The following is a 13,317-nucleotide window of genomic DNA, read 5'->3' on the forward strand; positions in this document are numbered from 1 at the left end:
TATTCAGGGTTAATGGTTCCCACAAATTTTATAGAGTTCAGTAAAAATAATTTGCTCATGACAAGGCAGATCATAAGAACATGAACTTTTTACAAACAAGTGGAAGTCATTAGGCTTAACAAATCCATCCCTTTCTAAAAAGGAAATTCAGGAAGCATCTGAATTGATTCTGGGACCATCTAGATCTATTTAGCTCAGGGCACAAGCAGACGCACACGCAGTCTTACTGAGCTATCCTGGGAATGTTGCAGTTTCCCAAAAGCTTTGATTCATTGTGACCATCTGAATAGGGACATCGAGCACAACATAAAAGGAACTCCGTTAAGTTTAGTGCAATAATTCCTTCCTAAAATATATTGCTTTGTGGTTTTGCTGTATCAGATATAGCAGGAACATAATGCCACTTTAAATTTATTTTCAAATATCTGAATGCATCATCTAATTGAAATGACTTTTAAAAGTAGGATTAGATACAAAAATAGTCCCAAAAGTGAACAGATAAACAGCACTGCAGAACATTTACCACTGAATTCTGTTGCATAATACCATTGGAGATTCTTGGAAAAAGTTAGCCAATCTTCTATGTGCTTCTGTACAATCTCAAGCGTCATCCCTTCTGGTGTACTTTTACCAATTCTCTTCCATTTATGGTAAATCACTATTTGCTACCAATATTTAGGATCTTTTAGAAAATGCTCCTCTTCTTCATTGAACCTTGTTTTAGATGATCACGTATTGAAGCCTGCATGTAACCAGCACTAATTATGTACCATTAGTCAGCAATTATTTTTACATAGAATTTACAGCAGAAACAGGCCATTTTCCCCAACTGGTCTATGCCGGTGTTTATGCTCCACACGGGCCTCCTCCCACCAACAACAGTTTGATGCCGTTTACATCACATGCCTAACCTGAGGGGACCCTACTGTAAATTAGAAGTCTCAATTAAATTGAGGTAGCGTGTGAAAATAAGAAATGTGGTGTCTAGTTTGTTAGTGTGTTTTTAAAAAAAAATGTATTGAGCAATTTTAAAAACTGAAAGGGGGTAAGACCCTTTTAAAAGATACCCGAAAGGATTCACTGGTAAACAGCTCCTGGAGTTGAGAAGTGAATCTACTTTCTAGTAATTTCCTCATGGTTTGCTGCAACAGGTCTTGGGCTTTGAGAGGCACTTACCAGTAAGTTATTGACAAGGTCACTTAGGACATCATCTTTCCTCACATGTAGGGTTTTCCATATATTCCACAACTTTTCTTTTATTTGGGATACAAAATGGCTAGGGGAGATGGGAAGATCCATGGACCAAAGCTGGCTGTAGAACTTTTGTACAGTTTTGAAAGTTTGCTGCTTCTTCACCTGGACAACATTTGATACTTCATTCAGGTTGGCAACAATATAACTGAAGACATTTTGAAAGTTCTTGCGAAGACCAGGAACTGTAGGCTGCAGAACAAGAAAAAAAGTTACATAGAGCTATTTTTTTTCAAAATTGACTGAAGTTACTTACTCATCTGAAATCTCTACCCAATGTGCCATTGGTTTGGCCAAAACCAGGCTGATTTTCTCCCCTAATCTTCTACTCTCCCGACTGTTGCTCAGATAGTTTCACGAGCACCTTCTGGTTACCACACTCATGTGATATGTGAGTCAAGTGTTTGCAGGCAAGGTAACTCTGGGAGGCATCTCAGTCGAGCCTCATTGTGACGAGCGCTCCCTCTCCATAACCGGCAGAAACCCGGTGATAAGATGTGAAGTACTCGCGGTGTTGCTCTGCGTGGCCTAGGTCTGGCCCATTCCCTGCCAATCTGCCGTCACAGTCACCCGAGCTACCTTCCACTTTGTCTGGAACTCCAAGGTAGAATGCATCTGCAGGGACACCATGTACAAGCCCAGGTGGGGGGGTGGGGGGGGGGGGGGGGGGGGGGGGGGGAAGGGCGTCCCCAATGCCGCTCTGATCCTGATGGCCACCTCTGTGCGTGGCTGCCCCAGGATGTGTGTAGCGTCCCAGTACGCAAACACCAAATGCCACTACGTGCTGAGTTTCTACCTGTCCACTACACTGAGAAGACTGGATCTGGCCACTCTGGCCGAGCAGAAGCAAGACGTCCCATCCAGCTGGACCGTACCGTACCACCTGTCCCAGGTGGAGAAGTACCTGAGGAGGAACCCCTTCCACCACAAGGCCATCAGACAATAGTCGACACTAAACGTTCTGAGAGACCTGCAGTGAAAGGAGAGGGTGGATCCAATCGGGCAGTTCCCCGACCAGACGGTTGACGCCATTGCCAGAACTGACCAACAGGCACCAGGATGTAGCCTAGATGATGGTGAAAAGAGCCCTCCCAGCACGGTCCTTCTAACACGCATGAAATCTCAGCACCATCACGAGATGCCCTCGAGGCTTCGGCGGGGATGAGACCGTCATTCACCTCCTGATGGACTGCCCCTTCGTGCAGGTGGTGTGGAGAGGGATGCTTTGTATCTGTCCCGGTTCATCCACAACAGTTCAGTAACACAGGACACTGTGCTCTACGGGTTGTTCCTCGGGACGCAGACAGAGACATATCATCTGCTGCTGAAAAACCATCAACTCAGTGGAGGCCGCCCTTTGGTCCGAAACCTGTTGGTCTTCCAGCTTAAAAGGAGCTGTCCATGACCAAGTGTTGCCGACTGGCACAATCCAAGGTCCAGGAGTACGTGCTGCGGGATGCACTGAAGCGAGGTGCGACCCACGCAAAGGCTATATGGGGAATGGCCACCATGTAAGGCCACCCCACTTTGTATTGTACAGAATGTATTAGAAGATATGTACTGTGTTTTGAATTGTAAAATGAGATCATAGTGTGTACAATCTGCATTGTATTGGTTTGAACTATGTTGCTTGAAATTGTGTCCTTTTACATTGAACTGTGTGTATCTTTAAATTTCATGAAATAAAGTATATTTTGAAATATAAAGAAAAACTTTATCCAATTTTCATACACTCACAACTTTAAACAAGGCTCTGGCTCATGAACGAGAATCCTGCCTGGTTTTTCCCCCCCCACCCCGTCCCAGTCCAGTCAACTGAGGGCGGTTGTAGTTTCTCTTCCCCCACCTGCCTCAATAGGAACCAGGAATGAAACCTGGTCTATTTGGCTTTATACCACACTAAGAAGTGCATTTCCCCAATAGGCTATCAATGAAAACAGGCAAGTTTTGATTCAGCTTAAAGTGGGGGTACAAGCATATCTAAGTCAAATATTCCATATACCATTGATAAAGCTACCAACTGGCCAACATTTTACCATCCCAAAATGCTTCCTAGTACTTTGCAGTCCCTGGGAAACAGGTTCATTGGACTGTTTGAACTACAGCAGTTTGAAGTCCATTGACAGAATGTCACATTTATACCACCCACACCTTCCTTCAAGTAATTCTGGTTTTGTGTAAATTCACATGTTCAAATATTTTCCTGAGTACCAAAAGCTCGTTTGATTTCAAAAGCTGTAGTTCCAACCTCCTTCAAACATCTTTCCTTGTTGCTGTGACATTATGCAAATACATAGCAATTCTAGGTGAGAGGGGGGCAGGGAAGAAAAGGAGGATGAAGGAAATCGTCAATGAATGCAATCTCATGGCTTCAGAACAGAGATGGGAGCTAAAGAACATTAGACACTTTCTTTCTTTCCGCTTGCTAACTTAGGGTGTGTTTCCATTAGTACTTCAGTCAGCGTGACAGTTTCCTCTTTGTACCAACAATACTTTGCAACCATGAAGTGTTTAAATACAAATTATTTTCTTGGAAGCCAGTTTATGTAGGAGACATTTATTTGGTGGTTTGCAGGGTCTGTTTTGAAGTCGCCTTATGTGATCGAAGGGCCCATTTTACGAAATCATGCTCCTGACAAGAAGTCTAGCTTGCTAGGAATATAATCGGGAAATCGCAAGCACACTCCTCACTATTTCCAATCCATTCATTTTAATACACAGAACCATGGGAAGCATGCCCACAATTTCATGACTTATGCCCCTAATGGGCAAGGCTCCACGCTCAGACTTCCCTTTGTAAATTCAGCCCTCTACCGTCTACTCAGCTCTGGTGAGATCTAATATTCCACTTCAGAAATGGGATGGTTTTTGTTCAAAGGTTATTTTTGTTAATTATATGATTTATATCAATTAGTGGTAATTGTATTCAGGTGGTGGGTATCAGTTGGGGACCCTCTTGTATCCTTTTTGGAGGAGAGCTTCGCTGGGGAGTGGTGTGTGTGTAAGGGGAATCTTTGTGAATAAAGCTTGGAAACAACTAAAGACCAGGCTCTAGTATTCTATCCTTCACCACTGGGCTATCCAATTCTAACAGTTTTGTGGTCAAAGTTACCTCCATGATTCCACCCTCCTCTTGCTCTCCTTCCGTGTTCTTAGCACGATAACTCAATACCCATCTGTTGATTAGATCCTGTACGTTCGCATTGCTGCTGGCAATATCCAGGTTTTCATTGGCTGAAGTTCTCTGGAAAAAGAAAAGTGTAAAGGGTTCTTGATCTGCTTTTGCTCAAATTTGCTTTCAAAAGGAAAAAATCCTTTTCCTCCAATTAAACATTGGGAAGATCGAAGCCATTCTTTGGCCCCCATTCCAAACTGTGTTCCCGAGCCACCAATTCCATCCCCTTCCCTGGCCGCCATCTCAGGTTGAATCAGACCAGTCGCAACCTTGGCATCCTAATTTGACCTTGAGCTGAGCTTCCGACCCCATTTCCTCTCCATCACAAAGGCTACGTACTTCCACCTTTGCAATATTGCCCTGCTCCGCCCTCTGTCTCAGCCTATCTGCTGCTGAAACCCTAATCCGTGCTTGTTACGTCCAGACTCAACCATTCCAATGCTCTCCTTGCCGGCCTCCCATCTTCCACCCGCCATAAACTGAAGCACATCCAAAACTCTCCTGCTCATATCCTAACTCACACTTAGTCCCATTCACCCATCACCCCTGTCCTCGCTGATCCACATTGGCACCCATTCCACCAATGCCTCGATATTAAAATTCTCATCCTCGTGTTCAAATCCCTCGATAGTTTCACCCCTCTCTGGCTCTGTAATCTCCTCCAGCCCCACAACCATCCGAGAACTCTGCGTTCCTCCAACTCTGACCTCTAATGCATCCCCACTTCCTTCGCCCCTCATTGGTGGTCGTGCCTTCAGCCGTCTAGGCACCAAGCTCTGAAGTTCCCTCCCTAAACATCTCTGCCTCTCTGTCCTCCTTTAAAGACACTCCTTAAAAACTACCGCTTTGACCAAGCTTTTGATCACCTGTCGTAACGTCACATTCTTTGGCTCTGTGTTAGTTCTTGTCTGGTTACGCTCCTGTGAAGCACCTTAGGAGATTGTACTATGTTAAAGGTGCTATAGAAGTTGTTGTTGTTGATCTTAGTAAACTGTAGGGATTACATTTTCAGTCATGAACCCTTTACAGGTTTGTAGCAATGTATAGTGTGGTGTTCTTAAATTGAATAACTTTTGTACAAGAGTAAGATTCAATTGCAAGCTACCATTTCCTTCCCTTCTTCCAAAATCCTACTGAACATGGAAATAGTCAGCTTATTGAGAGATAAACAGTACATTATTGCATAGGGTGACAGCAAAGTGCTTTAGGATAAAGATTTCCCAGATGGCAAGTTTCTAGTCTCAGCCGTCCTATCAAAGGGTGTAGGGGGTGGGAGGGATAAGGCAACATGCGGAAGGGTGCCTCCTATAGAAAAGGAATCTCACTTCATCGGGCCCCGACCTGCATATTTAAACTAGATCCTGCTGCTTTCCTCCAGGTGTCCTGCTCTCAGATTAATATTGGGACATTGTGGAAAGGCAGCGGGTTCAGAGGAGATAAGTGACTGCCCTCATTTTAACTGCCCCCCCACCTGGTTTCTGCGAGGTGGGAAATTAAAATTGGGGCCTGTACAAAGTTAAGGGGAAACAGAATTTTGTCCAAGTCAAATGTTGTGGATCAACTGGTTAATTGTAGAATGGGATCAAGACATACAAACCAATTGCCACTTAAGTTAATGGTGCATACCAAAAGCAACATTCTGAATAAGTTTTAAACATGATCCAAATATAACCAAACCATGTCTGCAGTAGAAAGCCACTATGAACAAATCACCTTCTCTCAAAATGGAACCAAATCAAAGATTAGTAACTTTCCTACATGTAACTAAAAATGGTCTGAAAGCAAGTATCACTTCAAGTTCAGGAAGTCCTTATGATCAGTTACATTACCCTTCATGAGAAGGTGTTGCCAGGGCCAGAAGATACCACACACGGAATTCACCATAGGTGAAGAGGCAATACAGGTTCAAGCCCCACTCCAAAGTTTCTGATCCCAGCTTTGGTCAACCTAAGGCCAGGAATATTCCAAGAGGGGAGAAAAAAATAGATGGAATTCACTGATCACAGATTTCTCTCTCTCTCTCTCTCTCTATCTATCCTCCCCCTCCTCCAACTCTCCCTCTCCCCCAAAAGTAACTGTTGCAAATTTTAGGCCTGCACTAAACATCCTCTTCGGTTTAGCAGATCCCATGTCCCTTACGATCAGGAGTTTACCTTTACTGCCCGATATCCAGTCACGCAACAGCATGACCCCAGGAGCCATAACAATAAAACTTCTCCTTATATGAATGCATGGCCCCCCTCATGTGTATTTCTTATCTTCCAAAAGGCAAAGTGATGAACATTTTAGTGAGATAAGGCCAGTTTTAAAATAATAGGCTGATTTATTTTACAATATAATAAATTTTGATCTATTCTATAATGGTCCTCATAACATAGAAACTAACAAGGCCCACCACACTATCTCCGTTACTTTCTGGACCAATCATTTCTCTGAAACTGGTTGGCGCTAAGCTTAAAAAGAGATTCCTCACTTAGTTTTTCCCTCCCTTACCTGCTCTGGGCAGATCTCCATAGGCTCTACTTGCATGTCTTTACTTTGCTGGACAGGAAGCCATAAGATTGACCTCTGATCCTTCCCCCAAGTCTCCATACTCGGGCATTGGCCAGTTGAGTACCATTCAAACCAGCTAGCACCCTCCTAGGCAAGAGCTTCCCTGGCAGCACTCCCGCTCAGCTCGTGGGAAGGAAGAAGCCATTCCAACATTCGAGATCCAATTTCCTCCCTACGATGAGTTACCAAATCTCATTGTCGCAAATTGATGTGGGACGTGAGAAATACCATCTTGGATAGACACTTCGGGATAGATTTCCAACTGGCGTTGTGGGTCAGCTGCTCATTATAGAAACTGCCCAATTTACATTTCCATCCAAATTAATGGAAATGAAAATCAGTCGGCTGATCTGCAGCAGTAGTTTTACACCTGGGAAGCTAATTGAAAATCTACCCCTTCAACTGACTCTAAATTCCATTTGGGCTAAATTCAACTCCACGTTCTCAAAACCCGCATGTTGTAGATTTCACCTCGGTTGAGCTAAATGTAGCAATATCTTAATATACAAGTAGGTAAAATCCCTTCTAATTGAAATAATCACATTGACAATAATTCAGCAACAAGCCACATAGGGGAAGACTGAATGCCCCATTGGTCAATTATGAATATGTAGCTTCTAGAAGGCTGCACACTTCCCTTTACTCCAATTCCATTTGATTAAGAATCCATTAATCTTTTAATTTCTTGCAGTAAAACCAAGTTGGGGATTAGCCAGCTGCTAATTAGAGTTCAATTTCATAAAATAGTCAAACGCTTGTCAATTGTTTGTGGGATGTTGCTGGCACAAATAGCTACTGTGTTTATCCAATTAACAGTCACTGCACTTTATAATACAGTAGTTGCATTCAATGTCCCAACAACATTAACGTAACCTCCACTGTTCACATGGAACTGAATGTGAAACATACGAAAATGACGGGCAGGAAAATACCATTAAGCCTGCCCCACACTCATGATGGCTGAAGCATCACGACTGGACAGCCTCCCCCCACTGCGTAATCTCCCAGGAGAGACAAAACATCAGAGAAAAGCCCAGAGCCAATAGGGGAAGATAAAAACTCTGGAAAATTCCCCTCCGACCCACTCAGGCAATCAAAAGTAGTCCAGGGGATCACGTGGGCCATGTGTTCGATATCGGTTAATCCAACAGTCGTACTTTGCAATAGTCATCTAAGCGAGGCTTTAGCTGTTGCTCAAATATAGTTTACCGGTAGCACGCAAGTGGATTCTACACAACTTGTGATTACAGAATTCGCTCTACAAGCAGTCAATATAGTTTATGATTGTGAATTCACAATGGTCCAATTTGGAATTACATAAACAGAGCATTAGAAGCATCATTGGTTAAAGCTACATCAGACTTGTACCAGGTTACTTAAAGACCTGTTCCACAATGTGCTGGTGGAGAACCTCTGGTACAATTCCACATGCATATCTTTGGGGAAATGAGATACTTCTTTACAAATCAATTGTGGCAGCAATGGAATGAATTTTGCAAGAGAACACTTCAAAGTGCTTTGCTCATAGATCTGCTTGGCACAGCCACTCATCTTGCAGTGAGGCAATTTTGATATTAATAATTGAGACGGCCAACTACACAGTTCTATTCTCGCAGCCTGTCCAAGACATTCTAGCCAGTTTGAAAGTACAGTCAACTCTCAGTCGAACATGCTTTTTGCACAGTGATGCCAATTTTAGTCTCTTTACCGACTTCTTAAGTTTGTAAAAGTTCACTTTAATCCTCAAAGATAGTCTGTGCTAACAAAACAATCATAAGACAGCTGCTTTTTCAAATTTGGAAAAGAAAAAAAGAGGGGGACTAGTTAGGAATGAGCCAAGTTGGGGTCCCCAAGTAAAGAATACCTTCAAAAAGAGAAATAATGGGATCAGTGAGGTAATTAAATAGATGGAATTGTAATAGGAATGGGTTGGTTTTGTAATACACAGTTTCACTACAAGATCAGTCTATCGCTACCCTTGTATTCAATCACTGCTATGAAGGGTTATTGGCAAGATTCATAAGCTGCAGCACAATGCTCTAATAGGCCAACTCAGTTCCCTTAATCTTTGTATTAAAACACAGGGGGATTTTTTTCACCTCTGTTTGGTAGTCAGTATAAGCTTACATTATTTTATACTTAAGCAAAGGTTAGGATGATTGTAGGACTATTCAGCTACGATTGGAGGACTATTCAGCTACGATTGGAGGACTATTCAGCTACATTTTGAATTCCAAACGCCTTGGCCCTTGAATTTTCAAAAGGTTCTCCTGCTCTCCAGCTGCAGCTTCAGCAGAAGATCAGTGGAAACTCTGGAGAAATTATGTAAACAACCATCAGAGTCACTTCTCTGGGGGGTTCCACTTATCCCCCAGAATCGCTGGAGAAATTCCAGGCATCAGAGAATTGCAGCACCAGGAGTTTGATTAATCCGACATACAGACAACTAAAACTGCGCAGTCTTTTCTTGAAATTTCCTGGTAGAAGTATTACAGGGCCTTTGAATTTTGCACAACTGCATTGCCAGTAGTGGGTTACTACCCAGAGATGGTCCACCTACTTGTGTTTCATGAATAGAGGGAGGATTGAAAACTCCAATCTACACTCAATCACTCCCCTACAAAAAGGAGTGAATTTATCAGCTTACTCCAATTAAAGAGGCATCTTCATTATGAGCTTTTTCTGAATTTGTGTCAGACGCACATTATGACAATTCAGATGCCCTCTCCCAATGCGGCCATTACATTTATTCAGTTTTTCTTCTTGTTCCAAACGGTCACGCTATGTGATCTGCGGCCCCGTTTGCTTTGACCTGATTTCCTGTGAGCAAAGCTCTTACCCCTCAATGTGATTTTTCAAGCAAATATCTAATTCTTCATCTATGTTACGGTGCGGTGGGACGCAGGTCTGTCTTACTTGAGCTGTGCTGCCAATCTCAGCTGGGCAGAGGCCATTTGTTTTCGCAGAGAGGGAGAGAAAAGAATTTAAGAAGGAAAAATACACAGGGATTAGTTTACAACTGCATTGGCCACTCTCCCAAAAAGCACATGACCTCATGAGACCCCAAAAAGGAGGCGGGGCTGAGTTAAAAAAAAGTAAATAGAAAAAGGTCAGTGTCTGGTCTTGCCTTCAAAATGAGTTTACAGTTAGCACTGTTGTTGATTCTACTATTCCACAAGGAATTGCAGGAAACCCTTATTTTGTTCAATAAGCAATCCACACCATGCAAGATGCACGTACTACATTGAAATACGTGACCCAGTCCCACATCCCTTGCCGCTCTGTCACAATCCTGGTATCTCGCTATCAGATTGCTGGTTTGTTTTGATAATCTTAACTCAATACATAAAACTTGCCTCGGGGAACGAGGGGGAGGGAGGAGGGAGTAAGGGTGGGGGGAGGAGGAAAAGCAACTCCATGGCCCCTATATTAGGAGGGAGGCGGGTTGGCAGCGGTGGGGGGGGGTCGACTGGGCACGTGGGTAACGTGCCCAGTGAAATCGGTGGGCTTGGCACGCGATCGTAAGTAAATTGAAGCCACTTACCTTGGCTTCTGGGTTTCGCGCTGGAAAGCTGCGCAGCAGGCGGACTGCGCACCCGCATCATAGGCTGTCAGCTGGAGGACTCCTTTTTAAAGGGGCAGTCCTCCACTGACTGATGCTGCAGAAAATAGGCAAAATTACAGCATGGAGCAGCCCAGCGGGAAGGCTGCTCCCAGGTTTAATGATGCCTCACTCCAGGTCTTACTAGATGGAGTGAGGAGGATGAGGGAGATCCCCCACCCGGCGGGCGGGAGGAAGCGGCCTGCCTCTGCCACCACGAAGGCCTGGCTCGAGGTGGCAGAGGAGGTCACCAGCACCACCAACATATCATGCACCTGCATACAGTGCAGGAGGCGCTTCAATGACCTAACCAGGTCAACCGAAGTGAGTGCACTTACTCATTCCCCTACACTCCGTCTGCCACATCACCGCCCCCACCCCACATCTCCTTCTGCACTGCCAACACTACTCTATCACATCACTCCTCACACCCACTGAACCCTCATCCTCATCTTACCTGCACTTCCTCACCTCCCCAGTACTCAACCCACCACTACCACTCAACCCAATCCTCATACATGGCTCTGTCTCATACTCACCCTCTCATGCATCTCTTTCACAGTCAGCCTCACCCCACCCGCCACTACCTGTGCTGCAGCCACAGGGCATGCATCACGTATGTGTAGTAGGAAGCGCAAGGCAAACGTGTCATGAGCATGAAGGGGATGCACAAGGGTGTTTGAGGGTTTGTCATTGTTTTTACTTATATTTGATTTCTGATCTACTCACATTACATATTATATTGTCACCACTACTGCCACGGCTTGGTCATTCTTGACTGGCTTGTGCAATAAGGCCCTTTCATGAGGTTCTCCAAGAACACCCTTGATGCCATCCAATGGGTTACCCTACAGTGGGTGTATGTGTAGTTGCACGACTACTTTGTGCAGGTGCCTGTTGCGCAGCACTGTGTTGTGTAGCTCCAAGTGGCGGAGATGGACGGTGTGCCTGGCGAGGCTGGTGATGTTGCTCGTCCTCCAATGGAGTGATGAATGCAGCTACGGAACCCCCCCCACCCAATCCTGACGGTGTGAGTGTGAGGGGGTCCGCAAAGTAGGTAAATGTGTTTGGACAGCAGAGTTTAGGGTATGATGTAATAACTTTGAGTGTGGAGACAACGGTGTGGCAGGCCATACTTTGTCTGAGGTGTTAGAGTGCCCTGCTGCAATGAATGAGGTATTCCCCCCCATCTGTCAAGGAATCCTCTGCATCTCCCGATGGCTGCTGACTGAAACACATCTGCAACAACAGGGAATGTTTCCCACAGCATGGGAAACACGCTGAGGAGAGTCCAAAATCACATCCCTGCTAAAATCTCTTCCCAATGAGGTCTGTCAACGACCTCAAGTACCTCCCTAACTATCTAAACTGTCCTCCCGCTGGCTCTAATTGCCGGTGGGAGTCCCACATGCGGGGGCTGCACGTGCACTGATTCGCGTCATTGGGGAACCCGGAAGTGGGGCGGGTTGGAGCCGGGCTCCGGGATTCCCCAATTTTAGGAACACCCCCCGCCACGAACACACCCGCTCAGCCATCCTAAAATTGACCCCATGTCTCCAACAAATCAGGATATATATGAGATTCATGTGTTACCCATCCAAAATCAATGCAACATTTTACCCAAATTTGTCTCTGCCCTTTCTTCCTTTCTCCTCATCCCCTTCCCAAAAAGTTTTGGGCACAAATTGGATCTTGTCCATTCTGGCAATAACAAGTTAAACTTTACAATACATCAGAAGACATCTCAAATTCTTAAGCCCGGGTTTTAACTCCCGAGCCTCCTCAGCATGGGCCCAGTCAGCCTCCCGCCTGAACCCAGCAGAAAGTGCTAGCTGGCCAGTGGGTGGAATCAGGATTTTGGGTGGCAGGAGGCCACTGCTGGGGATCTGAAGGAACGGTCTCTGACAATCAGATAAGTGCATAGGAGAGGGGGCGGGACAGTGCGATCGGGGGATGGGGAAGGAAGCTTGGGAATGTGTAGGCCCACAGTTTCCTCGTGGGGCTCCTCCTGATCCACAAGGAAATAAAAAAATATATTAAAAATGACGTACCTTTCTGAGCCTCTTCTGGTCCCGGATCCGCTTGCCGCCAGGTTGACCTAGCTTGGAAGCCACAATGACTTCCCCACACAGGCCTTGAGTTAAAATTGCAGTCAGGCCCCAAAGACATCAAAGCCTGATTGGCATATTTAAAGAAGGACCCCACTGCCTCCAGGTGAGTGTCCTTCTCACCTGCTCAAAACAACAGGTTAAAATTGCCCGAGCAGGCAGGGTTAAAATCCGCCCCACGTTTGCACAAGTTGACCAGTAGAATTTAGATAAGTTCAGTGATCCAGGCAGGAAAATTTCATTTAAAAAGTTGAGAGAAATTGCAACAGTTAAATCTAGAAATGGAGTTAAAATGAGCCAAAGAAATATTGCCTTTCATTGAGCCATCACCATACTAGACAAGGCTTTTTAATCAACATAACTGCCAGAGGTTCAAAGTTTATATTTTTACACATCATCTCATCTAGTGGGCCTGTACAGTATTTGGAATCATGGTCATTACTTGGACTAATGTACAGCCTGGGGCTCAGTCAGCAGCCAAGATTAGATAGTCCAGCCTATGTCACAGATTTTAGAAAAAACACTTTGGACCATATAGCATGCCCAATCAAGTATTCCAACCCACAACAGCACTGAAACTTTATGCTACAACCTCATGTTTTTCTTCAAGTTATAGGAATTCACAATAA

General features: G+C 44.7%; 1 protein-coding gene across 2 annotated transcripts in view; it reads right to left on the bottom strand.

The window, feature by feature from the left end:
- LOC137301760 (perilipin-2-like) overlaps window positions 1-13,317 on the bottom strand; it is a 62,611-nt gene that overhangs the window by 26,928 nt on the left and 22,366 nt on the right. For both annotated transcript variants that reach the window (XM_067971384.1, XM_067971385.1), the window contains exons 7-8: window positions 4,364-4,495; window positions 1,177-1,443 (exon numbers count right to left, since the gene is read on the bottom strand). In XM_067971384.1, the coding sequence (XP_067827485.1) occupies window positions 1,177-1,443; window positions 4,364-4,495 (399 nt within the window). The remainder of the gene's footprint in view (window positions 1-1,176; window positions 1,444-4,363; window positions 4,496-13,317) is intronic.

This window comes from Heptranchias perlo, chromosome 34 (genome assembly GCF_035084215.1).
Source record: "Heptranchias perlo isolate sHepPer1 chromosome 34, sHepPer1.hap1, whole genome shotgun sequence".
NCBI lineage: Eukaryota > Metazoa > Chordata > Chondrichthyes > Hexanchiformes > Hexanchidae > Heptranchias > Heptranchias perlo.